General features: G+C 57.1%; 1 protein-coding gene across 2 annotated transcripts in view; it reads left to right on the forward strand.

The window, feature by feature from the left end:
• Positions 1 to 1,542: 1,542 nt before the first annotated feature.
• The window catches only part of BICD2 (BICD cargo adaptor 2), a gene marked incomplete at its 3' end in the record, with an annotated part of 42,671 nt that continues 20,779 nt past the window's right edge, over positions 1,543 to 23,434 (forward strand). Inside the window, exon 1 of one of the 2 annotated variants that reach the window (XM_080819852.1) lies at positions 1,543 to 1,890. In XM_080819852.1, coding sequence (XP_080675978.1) covers positions 1,651 to 1,890 — 240 coding nt within the window. In that variant the 5' untranslated portion in view covers positions 1,543 to 1,650. The remainder of the gene's footprint in view (positions 1,891 to 23,434) is intronic. The other variant, XM_080819851.1, reaches the window with a different exon arrangement.

Below are 23,434 nucleotides of genomic sequence, written 5' to 3' on the forward strand. Positions count from 1 at the left end.
ATCCCAGGATCCTGAGATCATGACCTGAGCTGAATGTAGAGGCACTGAGACACCCAGGCGCCCCTAAGCCCTCTCTTCTTAACCAGGAGTGTTTGATAATTTTCATATGCCTTTAGGAATACCTTCTTTAAAAACCATTTATTTCTTTTGAACATTAATGCAAAAATCCTCAACAAAATACTCACCAATCAAATTCTGTCACATGTTAAAAGGATTATATACCACTGTCAAACGGGATTTATTCCCACAATGCAAGGATGGTTCAACATATGAAAATCAACCAATGTAAGGCATGCCTGGGTGGCTAAATCAGTTAAGTGGCTGCCTTTGGCTCAGTCATGATCCTAGGGTCCTGAGATCGAGTGTGGCATCAGGCTCCCTTTTCCCCCTCCTTCTGCCCTTCTCCTTGATCAGGCTCTCTCTCTCTTTTTCAAATAAATAAAATCTTAAAAAAGGACAAAAGAAAGAAAGAAAGAAAATCAGCTAAGACACTACATTGAAGAATAAAGGGGGAAAACCCCACATAATAATCTCAATTGATGCAGAAAACCATATAATAAAGTCCAACACCCCTTTATGATAAAAACGCTCAACAGACTAGGAATAGAAGGGAACCTCCTTGATATGATAAAGACTATATACGAAAAACCCAGTGAACATCATACTCAAGGGTGAGAGACTGAAAGCTTTCTTCCTAAGATCAGGAAGACAACAAGGATGCCCGCTGTACTCACTTCTGTTCCACATAGCCCTGGCCCAGCCACAGCAATCAGACAAGAAAAAGGAATGAAAGGTGTCCAGATTGGACAGGGAAAAGTAAAACTGCAGATGACACGATATTCCATGGAGAAAGCCCTGGGTTCCACACCAAAACCCAGAGAAGCTATTAGAGCTTTGTTATAGGATAACAAACCGACACACAGAAACTCCAGAGCACTTCTACACAGTAACAATAAACAAGCTAACAAGGAAATCAAGAAAACAATGCCATTTACAAGAGCATAAAAAACCACTTAAGGATTAAACCACGGAGGTAAAGGGTGTAGGCTGAAAATGAAAAAACACGGCTGAAAGAAATGGAAGAAGACACCAAGGCGAGGAGACCTTTTGTGTCCGCCTCCGCGGGGCAGTGGGATGCCAACCTTGTTGGGCACGACCGCCAGGCAGCAGGCGCCCATGGGGGCGAGGGCGGGACTACAGCCCCCACAATACTTCCGGGAGCGGCGGCGGAAGCCACGGCGTTGGCGGCCGGTGGCCTAGGCCAGGGCCAATCACGGCTCGGCGGCGGCGCTGGGCACGACGGGTCTTGTAGTGGGGCTCGGGGGCGGAACGAAGGCCCCCACAATACTCGCGGAGGCGGTGACGGAGACAGTGGCGTTAGAAGGGGCTCGGCTCGGCGCGGCCGCAGGCCAATCACGGCCGAGCCCGGCGGCGCGGGGCACGACGGGCCTTGTAGTCGGTGCGGGAGGGACTACGGCCCCCACAGTGCCTCGCGCGGCACGGAGCGCACCGCGGCTGCGCGGCGGCGGCCGGGGCGCCGTCGGGCTGGGCGGCGGCGGCGGTGGTGGCGGTGGCGGAGACGACGGCGGCGGCGGAGGGGAACCCGGCCTGAACCTCGCTGAGAGCAGCGGTAGCTGGCCGCGGGCCACCATGTCGGCGCCGTCGGAGGAGGAGGAGTACGCGCGGCTGGTGATGGAGGCGCAGCCCGAGTGGCTGCGCGCCGAGGTGAAGCGGCTGTCTCACGAGCTGGCCGAGACCACGCGCGAGAAGATCCAGGCGGCCGAGTACGGGCTGGCGGTGCTGGAGGAGAAGCACCAGCTCAAGCTGCAGTTCGAGGAGCTGGAGGTGGACTACGAGGCCATCCGCGGCGAGATGGAGCAGCTCAAGGAGGTGAGGAGCGGGGGCGGCGCCGCGCCACGGCCGACCCCGGACCCCGGGCTGGCAGAGCCCTGGCCAGCTCTGCGGCCCGGCCGGGCCGGCACTGCGGCGCCCGGGGTCAGGGTGTCCGGTCCGCTAGGCAGTGCTGCAGTGGCCCGCAGGTGTGGACGGCGCGCATGCGAGAGTTTGGGCCTCTGCGGTCAGGGGCTGCGGGTGGGGCCATGTAGCCAGCCTAAACAGGTTCTGGTTGCAGGCCTGGGGGCGGGTGGGATGGTGTCCTCTGCGGCGTTTGGCTTCCTGGGTTGGGGGATGGGGGCGTGGGATGGATGCAGGTAGCTGGCTGGGAGAGGCCAAGCCTGGGTCCCCGTCGCCTCCAGGCAGACCGGTTCTCCTCTCCTCGGTGAGCGCCCTGAGGCCGGAAAAGGGCCGCGACAAGGGCTTGCCTTGAATGTGGTCATCTACGATACCTGGCATCCCCCTTGTCTCTCCTAGGCTCAGCTCCGCAACTGCCCCCCTCATCACTTCTCTGGGATGCAGTACTTCTCCCGCCTACTTCCTGTCTTGGCTGCCTTGGCCGCTGTCCCAGGGTCTGGTGACAGGTCTGTGGGTGTTTGTCACCGAAAGAGCCTTGTGTCTCCTGTGATTTTTGCCCCCGGATGAGGTGGGACCCCCCAGGGTGCCTTCTGGCCCTCCGGAGAGCTGGGCAGGCCTTCCATGAGGCAGTTCTGGGTGACTTAAACAGCGTTTCTCTCCCAGGTCTCCCTGACTGTTCGTCCCTGTTGTGGGGGTGGGCAGGAAGAAGTTGCTTTCTGGGGGGAACATCCAGGTTTGGATCCAGGCCCAGCTCTTTGCTGGAGTTGTGATTGTGGGATGGAGCCCTAGCTTTTCCTTCTGCAGCATTGCCCACCCAGAAAAGAGTGGTCTGAGAATTGTATATTTGAAAAGGCCGTGCATGGTCAGATGTGTGGCCTCTTGTTTTTTTTCTGACAGTGTGCTGTTCCCCACTGGACACTTTCGCCTTATCCAGTTGGGCTGTTGGCCCTTGGTCTTGGGATCCATCGTGCTTGCTGCCTTCCTGACTGCCTCCCTCCCCGCATGTCTGCTTCCAGTGGCCTCAGGCAGGTGCCTGTAATGTTCAGAGCCTCCCTGCCTCACTGGGGACACTAGTAGGGTCCTCTTCTGATAGTGAGGAGGAGAGAATGTATTAGTCCTCACAGGCGCTTAGATCTGTGCTAGGCAAAGCAGGTGTTTGGTTGGTATCAGTAAACTGACCAACGGCGGTGGCGGGGGCAGGTGGCAGCACATCAGACTCGTGAGCATTGGCACCTCCTTGGAGCCAAGATTGGCTGGCATGCGGCCCCTCCCACAAAGGCCCCATGTTCATATGTGGGGTGAGGGGATGCACCAGTGGAGGGAGGCGGGGGGCGGTGAGAATACAGAGCAGGAGCGCCTTTGGCCCCCTTCTGGTCTCTGGTCCTCCCCCCTCCCCTAGCTTGCTGGGCACCTCCCCACCCCCCACCCCAGCAGCAAGCACAGTCTCTTTCTGTGTTGACAAGCTCACATTAATGTCCACTTTAGGAACGGACCAGAACGACTGTAGCAGAAAGAACCAGTCCCCACTTAGAGGCCATTCAGTTGTCAGCTCTTTACTGTCACAGACACAGATGTTTTGACCAGTTCAGGAATTTTGGCTCCGTTTTGTGGGGTGTGTCTGGAGGGTGGATCCCGAGGGAAATCGGGAAGATGGTGTGTCAGTTCCCACACGTGTTCTTTAAGTATCTGCTTACTTAGTTTGATGTCACCTCCCAGCTCCTGCAGGAACCAGCCCCTTAGCCTTGGACACAGGGCTCTACAGTCCTGAGCCCTGGCTCCTCCCACTGTAGGTGTGGTGAGAACAGTTGAGCTGAAGCCGGAGGAAGGAGCGTCGGAGCCTCAGACACGCTGTGGGAAGCTTGCGCCAGGCCCACTCACACCCAGACCGGCACAGGCTCTCCTCAGCCTCGTTCACTGTAGTCGGGGTCTTATTTGGATATGTTAACTCTTACTTGAAAAATCAAGATTTAAGGAGACAAATTTTGTTGGGTCTTTTTTTTCTTTAGTAGAGAGGTGAGCCATTTTTGTTCTTTTAAGACTTAATTTCTCGAACTAGCGTTCGTTCAGTTGCTGACAAACTGTATTTCAGACAGGGTGTTTGTGCTCCTGTGCCCAGCCTTTGTAGACGGTCCTGTTTGTGAGGGAGGGAAGCTGGCTGGTCACAGGTGAGTGGCTGTATACCCAGGCACAGGGCAAGTGGGCCGCTGTTTTTAAGGGCCCAGTCCATCCCAAGTCCCACAGCGTCCCCTCCCTGCTCTGTGCGGAAGAGAATCGGCTGGCCTTTGGTCAGGCGTGTGGTGCTTCCTGTCCCGAGTGGCCAGGTCCTTATCTCACTCTGTACTGTCTGCTGCATCTTCAGGGCTGTGGGGGTAGATGTGCTGGGTGGGAGCTCCTTGGGTGGTCCTTGGCCTCGGGGAGTGGGGCCTGGCGGGCGTGCCTCAGGCCGGCACCGGGGTCCAAGTGTAGTGCCAGTGCCCTTGCTGCCTTGGGCGCAGCCGGGAGCTCTTGTTGGCGCGGTGTACTTAGGTCCCGGGAAGCAGCAGGCGGAATTTGGCGGGCTGTGGTGTGTCAGGGGCTGGGCACAGTGCCCGGCACCCAGTAAGTGCTTACTTAGTGTTTGCTAGCTAGTGTCGTCAGCTCCTTCCCTCCACCTCCCCCAGGCCTGGCTCCCCTCCCTGCCGTCCCCACAGTCCCCTGGACTGGGCGGCAGAGCCTGCGGTCTGGGGCCCCGGCTGGGCCTGGCTCACCCTGCATTACTGCGCTGTGTCTTGGCTGCCTTCGCTGCTCTCACCCGGCCTGCCTCTCCTGTCTCCTGGAAGGCCCTCGAGCCTGCCCGCCTGCCCTTCTGGGCCTGGGTACCTCTCGCCGCTGTGTCCCCTCTGGACTTGCCTGAGTCCGGCTCTCAGCGCTGGAGTGTCCGGTCCTGCCGGCCCTGAAGGGCTAGGGGAGAGCTAGTGGGGCGCTGCTCTGTCTCCTACACTCACGCCTTCCCTCCCTCCCTCCCTCTCCTAGCCTCCTCTCCCAGTGGATGGGGAAACTGAGGTATGGATGAGTGGGGGTGACTACTATGAACAGGGTCCTCAGGCACTGGGTCTCCTCAGGGTCTTTGTTTAGAAGTTAGAGCTGTGAGTCGGTTTAGTCCCACAGAGCAGGGTGCTGTGAAGGCCTCCCATGCCCCACTGACTCCTACAGGCCCCACACCCACCCTTGGGGTCACCACCTTGTTGTGTCCATCCTACAGCTGGGGAAACTGAGGCACAGAGAAGCTGAGTTTTGCTCAAGGCACTGAGCCTATGTGGCCTGCCCCTGTTCTTGCTGAGGCGGGGGGGTGGGGGTTGGAGGCCTCCTCAAGTGTTTGCTTGGGGGTGGGAAGAGCCCTGACTTGGCTAAAGCCTGTGGGGATTCTCCTAGAAGATGGAGCAGAGTCCTTGAGGCTGAAGTGCCCCCAGGGACTGCATGTTCTGGGCTGCTGTGTGGTGGCCGTTCTGGCCTGGGTGGGAAGGGGCCTGTCTCGGGGCGGAAGGTGGGGTGTGGCGGGCCCTGGGGGCACAGAGATGGCCATGCACACAAGGTCTTGACAGTCGAGGGAGGCAGCTGCGGGGGAGCAAGGACGGTGACCGGCTGGCTCCCCGTGGCTGCGCTGCTGGCTGCTCCCCCCGCCCCCACCACCTGGGGACTGTGTGTCAGGCGGGGCTCGCAAAGTGAACATGAGGGCTTTTAGTTAGAAATGCCAGAGTCTCCGGCGTTGCCCCCATGGCCCCTCCTGTCCTGTCCGTGGTGACTGGCTGTGACTGAGCTGCTTCCTGAGATGAGGGTACAGCCCCGGCAGGGAAGGGGGTGCTGCACGTGCCTTCCAGGGCCACGGTCTCCACGCTGGCTCTGAGGGAGAGGGTGGGCCCCGCCTGGCCCTCAGGAGCCGTGGGGCCCTAGACCAGCGGCTCTGGCTGTCAGGGTCAGGGTGGGGGACTGCGGCTCCGGGCATGGCGGGTGGGGGGCGGGCAGTGCCTCTGGAGCACACGGACAGGCGGTGGTCAGAGTGAGCAGTGGCCAGGGCCACACGGACTCCTGCTGGACTTCCCTGTTGCCTCAGGGACCCTGGCCCGTCCTCCAGGGGAGGAGATCAGTTTCCCCTTGTCAGGGAGGGGCAGCCGCCCACAGTCACAGTTGTCCACAGTGGTGTGCTGGGTGACATGCCGTTGCACACATGGGGGATGTAGAGAGATTGGCTGCTGCTGAGCCAATGAAGTGAGGCTGGCGGGTGGGCAGGGGCTGGACAGGGCCCTGCGGGCTGTGACAGGCAAGGCCCTCCCGGGCCCGGAGTCCGCCCCCACAGCAGGAAGACCGAGAGTTGGGGTTGCGGCGTCACAGGGTCGTAGGGCCATCAGGCTCAGGCAGGTAATAATATTGAGCAAGTCTGGGGCCTGGTTTCCTTTTTAGAGGTTAGTATGTTTTAAAAATCGTATGTCTGTCTGAGCAGCATCAGCAGGTAGCCGTAAGCAGTGTGTGCGCGCGGGATTCAGGAGGTGATCGATGGCGAGCATGGGGAAAGATGTTTGCCAGATGTTTTCTTCCCATGGACGAGGGGCAGCTGTACGAGCTACTCCGGAAAGCAGCTGTAACAGCTTCCAAAGAGAGACAGTTCAGTGTCACGGTCTGGGTTGCAGAAGAGCAGGTTTAATTCATGTGAATGCAGACTGGGTTTCTGTGGGTAATCCGTGTGCTTCTGGTCAGTCGCTGCGCTGTGTGAAATCCTCGTGCGGTCGGGTTTTACGGGTTTGTCTGCAGGGCACCCCTGCTCAGGGTTTCCACCTTTAGGGGAAGTTTCAAGCACAACCCAAGCAGAGGGAATCGTGTGGTGGGCATGTGTGTTCTGCCCGCGTCTGTGGCTCCAGCTCTCTCCTTCCTGGGCCTTGCTTCTCTGTAAGCACGGCTGAGTTGGGCTGAGAAAATAAGGGCTGTAAGTTAAATATTTGGTAGCATTCATAGGTGAATTTGCACGTCTGACGAAGTTAATGATTCCTTGACATTGTCGTGATCTCTGGTCAGCATTGGGATTTCCCTGTTTGACTCAGAAATGTTGCTTTAGGGTCCTCTGTTTGCATCAGAAGCGGAGCAGGGTGGGTTGGGTGCCCCTGGCTGAGGGCCTGTCACTTTACCAACTGGCCCGCTGGCACCTCCTGAGGCTGCCCATCTTGCCTCCCACCAGACCTGGGGCTACTCTCTCCCACAGGCCCCACTCTTAATGTTTGTGTTCCTTTTTCTTTCTTTCTTTTTTTTCTTTAAAGATTTTATTGGACAGAGATCACAAGTAGGCAGAGAGGCAGGTGGGGCCAGTGGTGGGGGGGGAGCAGGTCCCCTGCTGAGCAGACAGCCTGATGTGGGACTTGATCCCAGGACCCTGAGATCATGACCTGAGCCAAAGGGCAGAGGCTTAACCCACTGAGCCACCCAGGTGCCCCTGTGTTCCTTTTTCTTAAAAAGTTGGCGGGATTGGTGCCTTCCGCTGGTTGGTGGCCTGGCTCCTGGGTCGCCTGTTCAGCACGGCTTCTTGCCCCTTCTCTGCCCACCGGGGCTCATGCTGACCAGTCGGGTGTGTCCTGGCCGATGCAGAGCAGTGCCAGGTCTCTGTGACCCCATTCCACATGTGGGGACCTGGCTCAGAGCAAGGGCTCATGGCTCATGCTGTATGCCAGCAAGGCTTGATGTGACCCCAGTGGCCCCCTCCCTGGGCCTCAGCGTCCTGGCATCCTGGAAGCCCTGGCAGTGATGGCGTGAGGGTGGCCCCATGCCTGTCTTGTGGGCCTCGGTCATTGGCTGCCTGCGGTCCCCTGGGCACGCTCCTCTCTCCTTCTCCACACCCCATCCTGTGTGTACTGCAGGGGTCCAGGCTTGTCCGCCAACCTGAGGGGCTCCCTGGATGCCCTAGAGCTCTAACCCGGGGTGCTCAGAGGGCATGTTGGCCCCAGGATGGGGCAGGGCCAGGCTGTCCACTGTCACCCTGTCACCTGGTGCAGAGACAGGGATTGCAGGTGCTCAACCGGCTAGGGAGGGCAGATCCCATAGTGGCCTAGGAGCAAGCTGTGGCCAGCACTGATGTCCCCCGACTCTGCATTGTGGCCAGCCTGGTGAAGCAGTCCCTTCTGCTACAGTGTCTGTTTGTTCCAGAAATGGGTGATGTTTGAGGAACCGAAGGGAGCTGGTGGGAGCTCAGCCTTTGCTCGTGTGATCTTGTCCCCAGGATCCCATGTGGGATCCCACAAGACAGACCCACGTGTCCTCAGGCTCTTCCTGGTTGCGGCAGGTTCTCAGACTTTCCGTGTTTGTGGTGACCTTGACAGTTTTGAGGAGCACTGGGCAGGTGTTTTGCCTAATGTCCCTCAGTTGGGATTTGTCTCCTGTGTTTCTCGGGCTTGGGGTGGGGTGATGTGTTTTTGGGAGGAGGGTCTCAGCAGTGAAGAGCTTTTCTCACCACGTCCCTTCCTGGGTGTTTGTCCGGGTCTCCTCTGCCAGGGCACCGCTTCCCCCTTTCCAACAGACGCCTCCTGGATGGGAGCTTCTGTGTACGTGGTTTGGGATTTTTCTGCATGGGAGACCTGGCTCTTCCCTGTTTATTGAGTTACTCATCCACGGGCTTATATTGGTCGTGGCTCACAGACACTTAGTTTACGTTTGTGTGAGGATCCAGCACTCCTGATTTGGTTGTTCACTTGTTCCAGCTTTGGCCCCTGGCGGCTCTTGCGTTTGCTCCTGTGCCCCCTTGACACACTCCTTGTCATGATTGTTCCATCCCAACTTGCTCCTTCCTTCCGTCCCTCCCCTCCCCCTCCCCTCTTCCTCCTTCCCTTCTTTCTCTTCTCGCCTTTCTTCCTTCCTCCCTTCCTCCCTCCCTCCTTCATTCTCTCCTTCCTTCCCTCCTGCCTTCCCTTCTTCATCACTCCCTCCCTCCTTCCTTCCTTTCTTAGCAACTTCTTGGTGCTGCGAAGTACTCCAGGCTCATCCATGCCCCAGTCCTGGAATCAGTCATTTCTTCAAGGAGCCTGGTCTTTTATTGGAGAGGGTGTTAGAAGCCAGGATCTGGGGGCACCTGCGTGGCTGAGTCTGTTAAGCTTCTGCCCTCTGCTCACGTCATGATCCCAGAGTCCTGGGATTGGGCTCCACACTGGGCTCCCAGCTCAGCGGGGAATCAGGTTCTCCCTCTCCCTGTGCCCCTCCCCTGCTTGTGTTCTCTCTCTCTCTCTCTCTCAAAAAATAAAATAAATAAAATCTTTAAAAAAGAAAAAAACAAGAAGAAGAAGAAGAAGAAGAAGCAAGATCTGGGTGCTGGGTGTTTGCTGCGGCTGCAGAGTCACTGCCTCTACGCCCTCCTGGCCGACAGAGCCAGGCGACAGGTGTGGGTACACCAGCCTGTGCACACACACATCTACAGACATTTCTGGATGGAGCCACCTGTGTACTGTTAAGCTGAACGTGGATTCATACCGATGTCTCCAGCTCTAGCCCAACCGCGTGTGTCGTTCTGGCTGCTTCCCCTTGCTCGTCCGCCTCCCCTTGCTCGTCCGCCTCCCCTTGCTCGTCCGCAGCCTCCCTCCAGCAGCGAGACCCCTGGCTCCACCGCCCGCCACGCAGACACGTAACCGCTCAGTCCCACTGCAAGTGTGCAGGAGGGTCACAGCTGCTGACCTGTGCCCGTGTCACCTAGAGCCGAGGGCTTCTGTGCCTTTGGTCTTCTGTACTCAACTTAGTTCCAAACAAGGTTCCCCGACCCCTCCCGTGAGGTGGCTTCATCCAGTGGAAATAGTTAGACTGCTCGGCGCTCGTGTTCCCTCCTAGGGTCCCGCAGCTTCTTCGGGGATTTTCCTGTGGCTTTACCACAGTCGTCCATTCAAACCAGGCATCTTGGTTGCTTCCAGCTTTGCACGATTATGAAGAAAGCTGTCCTGAACATCTACATGCGAGTTTTGCGTGGGGTAGGTTTTCAGCTCGTTTTGGGTCAGTACCCGGGCGTGTGATTGCTGGATTGAGTATGTTTAGTTTTGCAGGAAACCCCCGAACGTTCCCACAGTGGCTGCGCAGTCTGTGTCTCTGCAGCCTGACCCCGCGTGCCTGCCGCTCGGCATCCTCACCAGCGTTTGGTGTGGTCGGTGCTCCGGATGTTGGCCACTCCAGAAAGTGGAGTGGCATCTGTTGGTGTTCCCAGATGACACTCGATGCATAGCAGCTTGTCACGTGCTTGTTTGCTGTCTGTGTCCTTGGTGAGCTGTCGGCACTCATTTTTGGCTCATTAGAAAATTGTGTTGTTTCTTACTGTTTTAGGAGGTCTTTATCTATTTTGGACACAAGTCCTAGTTTTCAAGTAATTTCTCCCAGTCTGTGGCTGGTCTTTTCACTCTTGTAGCAGGGTCTTTCACAGAATGGTTTCAGTTTTGGGCCATCTTGCTTTTGTGGGTTGTGGTTTTTTTTGTTGTTTTTTTTAAGATTTTGTTTATTTATTTGATTGACACAGCAAGAGAGGGAACACAAGCAGGGGGAGTGGGTGAGGGAGAAGCAGGCTACCTGCTAAGCAGGGAGCCTGACTCAGGCCTTGATCCCAGAACCCTGGGATCATGGCCTGACCCACAGATAGACACCAATAACAGAGTCCCTCAGGCGCCCCCGGGTTGTGCTTTTGGTGCCGAGATCTGCATCACCAAACCCAGGATTATCCCAATTCTGTGTTCCTGTCTGGAAGTTCTTTCGGTTTGCATTTTGTTTTTTGGTGGGGGTTTGGTTTTCAGTTAGTTTTTGTGAAGCGCATAAGCTGTGTCCAGACGCACTTCTTCACGTGGGGGTGTCGGGTGTTGCAGCACCATCTGTTGCAGGGACAAGACTGTCTTTTGCTCTGTTGTGCCACCCCGCCCCCGCCCCGGGTCAGTTCGCTGTATGTGAGGACTGCCCGCACTCTGTCTGTCCCATTGTTCTGTGCAGTTACTCTTTCGATCATACCCCACTCTCCTGATGGTGTGTTGGTGGGTTCACTGGTTTCCATCTCGTCATATGTCCCCTCAGCGCTGCGGTTTTGTGGTATGACTCTGTGTACCTGACTGGGGCCTGTTCCCCAGGCCTCAGCCCTGCGCTGATGGGGTTGGTTATGGTCCCTGACAACTGTGATTGCCCTTTTTTAAAAATCTTGACAAAAAGTAACTGCACGTGGTTAGAAAGAAAAATCACCAGCACAGTTGGTAAGGTTCTTGATAAAAGACCAGTGTGCTAGTCTGTGTCCTCGTGCCCTCATCTCTGAAGGCAGGCCACGGGACAGTGTCTTCATGTAATTTTCATTCCCTTGGGATTCAGCTCAGCGAGGGTTGACTTTCTTCCTGATAAATCAACCCAGTGATCTGCGTAACAGTCTGTGCATTTGATCCAGGCAGTAGTAAGGGGGCGGGGCATGTGGGGTCAGCCAGTGGTCAGACCCGAGACCCAGTACACATGGGTGTTCCACTGGCTGCCTGCCCCCGGGGCCGCTCCGTCGCTCCAGAAGTGTTTGGGTTTGGGTGCCCCCACTGTCACCTCAGGTGCCTGGCACCCTCTGGGAGTCTCTTTCCAGCCTGCTGGGCCCCGGGTCCAGCCTCCCCCTGTGGCTGCTCCTTGTCGCCAGCTTTGGGACAGGTCTGCAGGCACCCACTGGACTTACGGTCGGCCCAGGTGGGGCTCCCACATGCTCTTTCTGCCAAGTGCACCTCTTTCTCTGCGCTCTCTCACTGCCCCCCTTCCACTGGGGGATGCCCTGGGCTCGCACCGGCTGAGGTCTGGAATGCCTCCACGATGTGGCTGTGAAGCTTGGAGAGAGAGTGCGTCTAGGCCCGAGCTTCCGGGCGGCAGTCAGCTGCAGTTAACGGGGTCGCTGCTGCACGTGACGCGGTGCTGGCGCAGTGGTCGTGGCCATGAGACGGCCCCGGGCAGTCTGCATGGAGGGCGTCCTGGAGCGTGGTGTGGATCGTGTGCATGCATGTGTATATGTCACCGACAGCACACGAAGGGCCTGAAAGCTGCACCCCTACGGATAGCCTCGAGGTGTACGGGGTGAAGGGGCGAGGCGGGGAGACCAGACAGCTGGCATCAGCACGGGGCCCTGGCTGTCGCCCAGGAGGTTCTCCCCTCTCTTCCCAGGTGGAGCAGTGTCCTCTCTCCTCGGGGAGTGGGAGCCCCTCACGGCAGGTAATCCCGCACCCGTTCCTTGGGGGCACCTGGGGCTAATCCTGCCAGGGTGAGCGTGACAAAATGCCAGATGTGGGGGACACTCACCCCTCAGACTCACTGTCTCGCCCTGGCCACAGCTGCGGACATGTCTGTCCCCAAAAGTTGCAGGCTCTGGGTCCTGAGGTAGAGTCTGGCCACTGGCTGACCATGTGGCTTGCTGGGTGTCCCTTCACCACAGGGCGAATAACGGAGAAGACGTGCTGAGATTGGAGACAGAGCAAGCCAGCCCAACGCAGGCTGCTCTCCTAGTGTTTCCAGCCCAGGCCATCCTGGGGGCGCAGGGCAGATGGGAGCTGGACAGCTGCCCCTCCTGTGACTGCAGGCTGCTGAATGAGGTTTGTGGTGGGCGGCCGGCTGCTGAGGGAACACGGGGCCTTGTCCTCTGGCCCAGGACTGGCCTCTGGGTCCCTGGGTGGTAGAGCCCGGGTCCCTAGGGACTGCCGCCAGCTCTGGGGCTCAGCTGGCCAGAAGCCTGCCTGCTGACACTGAGGCAATTAGGGTGTAATCTTCTCTAAATGCACCCGATTCTGGCTAAATCCCTACCGCCCAGGAGTGGATTCCCAGTTTTCTAAAAGCAGCTTAATGTTTGGATGCTGCCCAGGACAGCTGGGGTGTGTGGTTGGCAATGGGACAAGTGTGGGTGGATGGGAGGGGGGGCGTGGGGGGGTGACAACCATCCATAGGCAGCTGAATTCTGTTCCCATGTGGGCATCAGTCCTCAAGTCTGGTTCATCTGATCCCTACAGCCAATGTGCAGGTGCTTCCAGGGAAACTGAGGCCAAAAGCCACATAGTGGGGAGGGTGGGTTGATGGAGGACAGATGTCAGGCAGGGATCACCTGGGCCTAGGACAGGGATGGACCCTTGGCATGCTGGTTGGATGGATAAGGGTTATCAGCCGGGGAGAGTTTGTGAGAGTATGCCCACAGCCTCCATCTGCCCCCCGTTCCCGGGAAGAGGCCCCCAATCCCAAGAGGAAGTCCTTGTTCCTGGGAGGGGACTGCCCCGCTTCCCAGGGGAGGTTCCCAATCCAAAGAGGAGGTCTGCTCTCTAGCTCCCCCAGAACCCTCCCCCTCCTAACCCTTAGCATCTCCAGCCTTCCCAGCAGACTGTTGTCCACACCCACCTACTTGTGGTGTGGTCCCTTTACCCCCCCACCCCCATCCCCACAGTGTCCCCATGTCCTCCTGGCCATCCATAGGCATTTACGGAGCATCTGTCACTTGCCAGGCATGGGCTTGCCTGATTCCACCGAGGAGAGGCACACTTGGTGCTAGGCATGGGTGCCCTGGGCCCACTGGTGTTTGCATTCCTGTCGGCTGGGCCTGCCCACTCCCCCTACCCTGCCCTGGCCTACACTGGTATTTGGGGGTTTAGGCCCTTCCTCCCCCAGCTTGACTCTCTGTCTGTGAACTGAAATGACAAGAGTGCGGGTCTTTGGGCCGTGTTGGATGGAGGGAATTCACAGGAGGTGGAAGGTTGCAGGGTGGGCCCTTGCTCTCCCTGGGGCTGACTGTCCGGAGCCCTGCCCTCACCCTGCCAGGCCACTCGGATCCCTGGGGACACCTTGGTTCTGAGAGGTGGCGTGATGGGTTCCCAGCAGGGATGTCCCAGGCCTTCCAGGTTCTGTCCTTGTGTGGGAGCTGGTCCCCTCCTCCTGTGGTTTCCCTTGCTGGGGGCACCCAGGAAGCTATTCCTGCTGGCTGGCCTGTGTCCCTCTCATAGGGATTCACTGTGAGGTGCGGCTGAACCCTTCTTCACGTGGTGGGCTGCATCCATCCGGGGGGCTGCATCTCAGGGGATGGAAGAAGATTCCGGAGCGACTCTGGCTACTGCCCTGATTACTTACTGTCTTGTCAGCAGCCCTCATGTTTTACAGGGATGCGCAACTCACCCATGAGGAGACAAGGAGTTGCTTGTGCTGACATGTCTGTCCCCCAGCAGTGTCCCCAGAAGGTGCCTTCCACCCCACATGGCCCCAGGAGCCTTGCTGGCCTCTGCGGTAATTAGGTTCTCTTGCAGACCTTTGTGTTAATGCTTGGCTTCCTAGCTGAGCCGGGGGCCAAGTCCGTGCCTGAGTCACCAACACCTCCCCCTTGGGGATGTTGGGGTCACCGGTGTGCAGGGCTCTGTGTGTACCTGCACTCTCACATTTCCTGGTGATTCCCACGAGTGCAACCCATCTGCCCTTGTCCGGGACAGACACGCACGGATAGCCGCCCTGGTCCCCTGGCAAAAAGGCTGAGCCCTCCTCAGGCTCTGCTGCTTGAGTTACCCAGCACCGGGGGTGCAGGGCCATGTGCCAGGAGGGAGATAATCTCCGTAAGTCGTGTGAAGTGGGACTAAGGACCAGCGTGACCAGCCTTAGCCAGATCTGGGGATTAACAGGCACTGCCCCAGTAAACCACAACATTCCAGATTCCAGGCCTGACACCCCAAGACTGGGAAGGACTGCCTAGCAGGTGCACCTGCACCTGTGAACAGATGTTTCTGGCTCCCTGGGTGATTTTGAGGCAAGGCAGCTAAACAGAGCCAGGTGCTGGATCTGCCTGCCAACCCCCTGCCTCTTTCCTGCCTTCTCTGGCGGTCGCACCTGAGAGATGATACAGAGTCACTTGCTCTCAGAGTCTGGTTTCTCTCACCTGTGCAAGGAGATCTTTCCCATGAGAGAAAAGCTAGTGGGCTCCCGGTGGCACACACTGTAAAGTGTTCCGGGCTCAGGTTTTGCCTGCCCTCTCCCCCGGGACTCCTATCTGTGGCATCTCCTCCCTGGACCCTGTCAGAGTCAGAAGGGTGCAGAGGCCTGGTGGGGGGCTGGGGGCTTGGGGGCTGAGCCACCCTGCTGAACAGGGCTGTGGGCTGGGCCGTGGAGCTGTTCTGGGTGCTGTGTGGGGACCACTTCTACCTCAGGGACATCTGCCCTGGACGCATCCCTTGGCTGCTGGCTCCAGCCCTCCTCATGCGCCCCAGCCGCCAGTCCTTTGTTGACTAGTCAGTTGGAGACACTCCTTTGCAGAGAGCCTGTTTGGGACCATCCCCAGTGTTTCTGGAAGGTGTCTGCCTATTTCTTACTGATGCGTGGAACGCTTCGTAGTCTGGACATGGAACCTCCCATCACTGGGCAGTGATCTGTTCTCACGCTGGTGCGGTGGGAGGGGTGGTGGAGGTGGGTGGCCCAGGGGCCCAGTGGTCCCCGGCAGGGGACAGCTGAGGCCTCCACCTCTTCCTTACTTTCGTCCTCCCAAAAACGTGAACGCGAATCCTCCTGAGAACTTGGAGACTGGAGACTTGGAGACTTAAGTGAAACGATACGGTGAAGACACTGACGGGAATGGTGGCGGTGGTGTTACTCTTCTGGGTCTTTCAGCGGGAGGGGACCTCACGCCCACTGGGACGCTAATCAGGGACAGCAGGTGATGATGATGCGGAGAAATCAGAACCCACACTTGGCTGGTGGGAAGGAAGATGGGGCAGCTGCCTTGGCGAGTGGTGTGGCGGGTGGTCGCAGCGCTAAGCACAGAGTTACCACGTGACCTAGCCGTCCGCTCCTGTGAGACTGCCCCAGACAGCGGCTCCGGCGGCCACACAACACCAGCGTCCTGAGCAGCCCCGAAGCGCTGGTACGTGTTGCATGTGGATGAACCTAGGACGAACCTTGGACCGTGATGCTTGGTGAGAGGCCAGCCACAGCGGTCATGTCCTAGGAGGTGCCCCTTCTGGAAAGTGTCCCTGCAGACAGACCTGCATACATAGATATACCCTGGTGGTTTTTAGTGTCTGGGGCAGGGGAGCTGGGGAGCGACTGCTGGTAGGAGTGAGGTCTTCTTTTCCGCGTGATGAGAACGTGCAGTCATGATAATGGTCACGCCACCCTTTGAATATACTTAAGTCTGCTGAGTTGTATCCACGGAAAGGGTGAATGTAACGGCGTGTGAATTACCCCTTTACAGCTTTTTAGGAGGTGAAGGGAGAGTCTTTCTGTTTGCTCATGGTCAGGCTAAATTTCACTTTTGCTCTGCGATGACCCCAGAGGGTCTGGGGCAGCTGTCGCCAGCCCCGTGGTGGTGCTCCCTGCCTGGCGTGGCGCCCGCTGCCCATGACCGCCTGGTGCTCCCCCTCCTGCCGGAGTTGTCCTTTCCTCTAAGTCTTGGGGTTCTAGTTAAGGTAGTGTCTAAGGATTAATGTTCTTGATGTTGAGATGATAAATTGTTCCTTATTATGTACCCTTATCCTAACAGCTTACTTTGACAGGATTGGAGAGCTCTGGAGCTTTCTGGAGGGGTTCTCAGTGCATTTCCTAGGTGAGATCGTCATCTTGCATCCTTTTTTCTGTGTCTTCTAGCCTTTGTCCCCTGTGGGCACAGATTCTCTTCCCTTGTCCTTTACAGGGGTGGGACCCCAGGGCTTGACTGATATTTATTCATGCACTCGCTCTTGGCTAACGTCAGTGCTCCTCTGTCTAGGTGCGTTTGCTGATGCCCAGATGTTCTCGTAATGATGTCAAGAAGAAAGCTGGCCGGTCCATTTTTGTAGAGCTTTGGTGGGAAGGCGAGGCCAGTCATCGCCATCGCATCTCCGTGTGGGTGGTGTTCTTGGCTTCCTTTTCACACGTTACTCCGTCTGCGGCAGGAATGTCTGTAGTTCAGCCTCTGACACGCTGTATGACCCGCTCAGTATACAGGCTTGCTTACGCTGAGCCCTGGCGCCTGGTCAATCTTTTATAAAACTGAATTGTGATTAATGCTGCTGGCTTGGTGCTCCTGGGGAAGCGTAGCTCTTTCTTGGGGCCTCCCAAGTGTCTGTGCGCACATTCCATGTGGGTATCCTTGGGCCTTCTGTGCAGGGAGGATTGGGGGAGCTCCTGGATGAGCATGTCCACGGAGCCCAGGGTCACCGCCCCTCTGCCCTGTCCGTGTTGGGAGTGGACGTGGCAGTGAGCAGTGAGGCTCCGGGGTCCGGCCTGGCCCGGCCCTGCCCCAGCGAGCACATCACCTTGGGATGCGGGGGCACTGGCCTCCCTGGGCCTGACATAGAGGCAGATGCCCCACGAAGACCACCACCCTGGATAAAACCACCTCCTAGGTGGAGAAGGATACCACCAGCTTCGTTGCTTTTGTTTTTTTATTTTGCTTTTGGGCTTTTGTTGTGACACTTCCTCTTTCTGAGACTTTTGTCTGTTTACTTTGTTGAGTCTCTGTGTTTCTTTTTATCACTAAAGTGTATTTTTAGCACACCTCCCTCCCCCGGCACAGTACTCTTTTGGCAGTGATCCCCGAGTGCTGATAGGAGAGGTTTCTGGTTTTTGTTAACTCGGTTTCCTGGTGTGTGTTCTGGATGGCCTCTTTGGTGCAGGTATTAGTGAAGAGATCGATTTTCCTGTGTTTGGGTGTGTGCTAATAAATTTTTAAATAGCTTTTATTTTTTGAGAGCAGTTTTAGATTTATAGAAAACTTGAGGCATCTATTTTGATCTTGCTCTAGCGTGGCCCACAACATGCGCGTTGACTTCTGTTGACATTATGGTGGGGTCAGCCCATCCCCTTGTCGTACCATTTCCTTAGGGAAATGCTCTAATTGGAAAGAACCTTGTGCTTTCCATCCCACTGTTGTGTCTTCTCTATGTTGAGGCTGTTTCTGATTTACTTGCGTGGTGCTGAACACCCCCAGACTTTGGATCTTTGTGAGTTGATACGTTCTGCAGAGTTCAGTATTTCGTGCCCGACTGTTCACGCCAGTGACCGCCGTGTGGCTAGGACTGACCCGTCTGTGATGGAGAATTTACTCCCTTAGTGCTATAAAATCTTTATCCCATACCACCACCACTGGGCTTGTATCTGTATCCAGTTCCCGGGCCTCAAGCTGGCCTGGCGTTGCATGAGGCTCCAGTGGGGCTGGTGGGCTCCTGCAGAAAGAGCTTGGCCATGCGGAAATGCATGAGTCACAGTGTTGCCCTGGAGTCACCTGATCCCCCTGTGACGAGCGAGTGCGGCGGCCCCGGGGCCCGTGTACCAGTTTTGACTGGGAATCTGTCAGTCGATCAATATCTGTTGAGCACAAGCTGCAGGTGGCTGGCATTGGACTGGAGTTGCTGTTTCTTCTTCCTTGTGGGTCCCATGGCTGCTTGCCCTCCCGCAAGGCAGAAGCAGGTGAAGAAGGTGTGAGCCCTCCACTCCAGGTGGTGCTGGGCCTGTGTGACCCACTGGAGGGCTCCTGATACACACTTGCTCCAAGAAGCTGCTCTCCAGGGCAAGATTCGGGTACAGACACCATCTTGAACCAGAAAAGAGGTGAGGGACACCTTAAGGGCTCCCCACTCTTCTTGAGACCATTGGTGAACTGAGGGAGTGATTCTGACCATTCGAAGGTTCCTGAGGTGCCAGGCTTTGGGTCCCCAGCTGGGGCAGAGTTGACTCTGGGAGCCCGGCAGTGTCTTTTGTCTTCCCAGGCGCGCAGTAAGCACATCAGAGCTGTGTGGGGCTGGGGGGCGGGACAGGCAGCTGATGGGACTTGGGGGTTCCTGGGACACCCTCATCCTGGTGCGGCCTAGTGGCTCTTCAGGGAAAGGGGGGCTCCCTGTGGGTGAGTGAGTGTGGGTCAGGACTTCAACACCAGAGGAGCCAAGAATCCTAGATCCCAGCCTCCCTGTGGAAAGGGCTTCCTGGACTTACGCCTTCCCTCCTCTGGGTTTCTTTGGAGGGGCGTGCGTTGCGCCTGCTGCCTCTGACGGCCAGACTGACTGGTCTGGGAAGGGAACTTCTCCAGCGCAACCCCGCCTGGAGGACGGCTTCCAGCCGCCTCTGCCCTGTTGATGGAGGCCCTTCTTCGGGAAGCCAGGCCCCGCCTGGAGTCAGGAGCAGCTCCTTCTGCCTCACCGTGCCAGCCTGTTTCTGGGTCCCATGGACAGGGGTCAGAAACTAAGGGTTGGCCTCTGTGACCAGAGCGGATGACTCCACTGATGATCAGTGTCTTTGGGGGGCAGATGGCAAGGCCACTGCGGAGGAGAGGAACTGCCTTCTGGGGGCCACAGGGACTGGCCAACCACAGGGGTGGGAGCAGTCCCTTGTGGGGTTGCTCTTCCAGCTCGACGAGTCCTGTGTCTCCTGGGCTTGGTCCCGCCAGCTGCCTCAGCACCGGGCCAGGCATGTCACGCACAGCCCAGTGTGCGGTGGGCCCGCCACGTTCATCCCCACGCTCCGGCCCGCCGGGTGCCGGGCTCTTCCACGGCTGAGGAGGAAGGGGCTTTCTGTCCAGGGCTCCTCCTCGCCCGCGCAGTCCCGCCTCTGGGCTTTTGCCGGACCCGTCCTGCCCCTGAAGCATCCTCGTCTTCCCAGGCCTGACCTGACGTGGGCCCGGGCCCTTCGGCATACACTTAGAGTTCTTGTGTAACATGCCGCAGGGAGTGGGTGCCAGGTGATGAGGAGGGGCTGGCTCAGACCGGGGGGTCTGCAGACGGCTGCTCGAGGGCCACGCCTGGCCTTGGGCCTGGTCTCCTAAACAGAGTTTTACTCCTTTGTGTGGTCGTGGCTGCTTGTACCCTGCGGGACGGAGTTGAGAGCCGTGGCGGCAGACTCGGTGCTGGTGTGCTGGTTGCTCCATGTGTCAGTTTCTGGGCTAAAGGACACCGAGTTGTTGGGAAACAGGACTTTTGGGTGTGTCTGTGGAAGGGATTAGCATTTGATTCTGTGTGGGCGGGCCTCCTTGCAGGCGCTCTGGCCCAGCAGAGCAGAAATGAATTCTCTGTCCGGGAGCTGGGACAGCCGTCTTCTGTCCTCGGGCCTTCACACCCCACCGCCCGCTCTCCTGGGTCTCCTGTGTGCAGACGGCGGACTGTGGGACTTCGCTTCTGTAACTGCCTGAGCCAGTGCCTGTAATAAATCTCTTACGTTTGTGTCGATGTGTGTTCTCTTGGGAACCCTGAATAGTGCAGATTTGGTCCTGAGTGTGGAGCTGCTTGGGGTCTCTTCCTGTTTGCCCCCGTCCCCACCCCCCCCATCTTTGTCCCTGCGCTGGATGACCCACCTGGTGGGACTGCCTGGCTTCTGCCTCCGAGGCTGGGGCCCCTGTAGGGACCTTAACCTCCTTCAGGGGCCTGTGCCCGGAGCTGGGCCGGTGAGGGACAGGCGGATGGAGTTTCTTGCCTGGAAGGTTCGCATACTCCCTTCGGAGAGCAGGCTCCCTGTCCCCAGCGGGTTGCTGACTTGTGTGTGGGCCTGGGTCCCAGGGACCCTTGCTGAGCCCTGGCTCTTGTGTCCATGGCCTCAGGGTAGTGGCCTGGGCATCCTGCCTGCTGCTTCAGCTTCCCCATTCGGGTGTGTTCTGGTACAGCTTCAGCGACAGAACCAGGCCTGGGCTGCTGCGGCTGGCGGGGCTGCGGTGTGCTGACCCCAGGCCAGCAGTGCTTCTTGGGGTCAGCGCAGCTCTTGTCTCTCATTCTCTCTGCTTCTCTGCTCTGCTTTTGTCTCTGGCTCTCAGCCTCTTTGGGGTAGTGGGGGCCTGGTGGGGGTTGAGTATCTGGGGCCTCCCGTGTGCCAGTGGGGACTGTTGGGGTCTCGGCCAGAAATGCTGGGTGTGCATGTGTCAGACTGTGCTCAGAACTACACACGCCACGTCGGCCTCACACCCGGCTGGGGAGGAGGAGGTGGCTGCAGCAGCCTGGGACCGGTGTGATTGCACACAGCCAAGTGAGGAGGGTCTGACCAGGGAATTGCCCTGCTCTGTTTGCCCGCCTGTCCCTGTCCCCGTCCCCGCCCTGGGCCAGATTCCCACCCCTGCAGCCGTCTGCTCCCATCTGGGCCTTCCTGCCCAGACCCTTCCATGGCTCCTAAGGCTTTGTGAAGAGCTCGGCACCTCCCGCCCAGCCCTTGCTCACGCTGTTCCCTCTGCCTCTGCTGGTGCCCTCTACCCCCCTCCCCAGCCCCGGGGAGGCCTCTGCACTGGGCAAACCCAGTCTCCCCCACCAAGTCTGGCCCTGACTGCAGGTGTTTGAGGTGTCCACAAGGGCGGGGATGAACTTGAAGTAGGGCTGACTATGACCTCATGCCTGGACTTATGGGGCCGTGTTGGGGCTTGCCAGGTGGGGTGTGCGCTGCGAAGCTGTCAGGAACCCTGTCGCCCCACCCCTGGCCAGGCCAGCCCTTACGGGAACCTCACACCAGCACGGCTGCCGGTCCCTCCAGGGCCACTAGCTCAGAGCCCTGATGTGCGTCCTGGGGTCCATCCAGGAGGGCACTGCCTTTCTTCCTCAGAGCACCAGGGGCCTTGGGGACCCTCCGGTGGACACTGGCCTGGGAGGTGCACGGCAAGGCAGGGGATGCTTTGAGGATGCAGGTCCCCATAGCTGGATACTGCCGTCCGATGGACACTGCTGCTGTGCGCCTTCCTGGGGTGGGGAGGCAGGTCTCAAGGTGGTGCACGGATTGGGTGAGGGTCCTTTGGTCAGCAGAAATTCAGGTGGGCGGGCTGAGTGACTTCCCCTCTGAGACCCCCAGCCTCCCAGCTTGTGAGCTGGGGCTTGTGCATGGGAACAGCGTCCCCCAGCTGGGGCGGTGAGCACAGGGGATGGGGGTCTCCCAGCTGGGGTGGTGAGCACAGGAGACGGGAGGGACGAGGTCCCCCAGCTGGGGCAGCAGGCCGGGATGCCTTGTGATAAACAGCTCCCGAGAGCTGTCATTGAGTGAGCCATGTGGAAATGAAGCAAGGTGGGGAGACGGAGCTCCCCCTGTTGGCCTCCTGCCGCCATTTCAGCGCGGTTTCGCAGCTGTTACAGATACCCTGCAGGACTGTCTGGACACAGGTTCTGTTAAACACCTGGGGGTGTATGGCTGTGCCTTTTGTCAGGTGTCTGCTCGCACAGTGGCCTTGGCCAGGACAGATGTTCTCATCTATGCCGCCTCCTACGTGTGTGGTGACATCTCCCTAGTCCCTGATTCTTTCCTGTATGTGTGTCTTCTTGGGGAAAGTGTCTATTCAGTTCTTCTGCTCATGTTTTAGGGGGCTGTTGCTCTTACTGAGTTTTGAGAGCTCTTATATCTCGGATGGAAGTCCTTTATCAGATGCGTGATATGCATAGACTTTTGTTCAGTCTGTGCCTTGTCTCTGTGTTGTTCTTTTTTTTGTTAATGGAAGGAGTTCTAGAGATGGGTTGCACAACAGTGTGAATGTCATCAGCGCTCCTAAACTGTCCACTTGAAAATGGTGAACATGGTTGGGGGAAATTGGAGGAGGGAGACGAACCATGAGAGACTGTGGACTCTGAAAACCAATCTGAGGGTTTTGGAGGGGTGGGGGTGGGAGGTTGGGTGAGCCTGGTAGTGGGTGTTATGGAGGGCACGTATTGCATGGGGCACTGGGTGTGGTGCATAAACAATGAATTCTGGAACACTGAAAAGAAATTTAAAAAATAAATAAAAATAAAAATAAAATAAAATATAAAAAAATGGTGGAGATGGTAAATTTTACGTTGTGTATTTCGCCGCAACTAAAAATAGTTCCCTGATTTTAAACAAAACGTGCTGGTGAATTACTTGTTTTATCAGTATTTGACTCTATTTCTGGCAGTGCTTTTTTGTCTAGGGGTCTTACTTCGTCTGCTCTTAAAGTAGCTGCCCCAGCTTTCTTAGTATTGCTCGGTGTGTCTTTTTATTTGTTTACTGTCAGCTTTCTTTGTCCTTATTTTTGTCCTGTGTATGTATCATTAGTAGCATATAGTTGGAATTTGTTTGGGTATAGTTTCTTGTATCCAGCTTGAGAATTAAGATTTGTGTATTTATTTTAGAGAGAGAGGGGTGAGAGGAGGGGCAGATGTAGAGAATTTCCACGCTGAGTGGAGCCCAGCATGGGGCTAGAACTCACGACCCTGAGATCATGACCTGAGCTGAAACCAAGAGTCAGATGCTTACTGTGCGGTGCCACCCAGGTGCCCTGTTTGGTTTTTTTAATCACTGTAACATGGGTTCCCAGGGTCTTCAAAAGTCATGTGTATTTATGTTTCTCACTAACGTATGTGAAAATAAAGAATTTAGATTGCCAAAACTACTATCATTAATCTTAGAAACAAAGACCTTGAAAACTTAATAGAATTACCTTTTTTAAATTACCTTCTTTTTAACCATTTCCAGCTCTTTGCCTCACCACTAATAACCACTGATCCGTTCTCTGTGAGTGTGGCTTTTGGTTTTTCTTAGAGTCCACATATAAGAGAGATTGTGCAGTATTTCTGTCTGATCTACT

This window comes from Martes martes, assembly GCF_963455335.1.
Source record: "Martes martes genome assembly, chromosome: 12".
NCBI lineage: Eukaryota > Metazoa > Chordata > Mammalia > Carnivora > Mustelidae > Martes > Martes martes.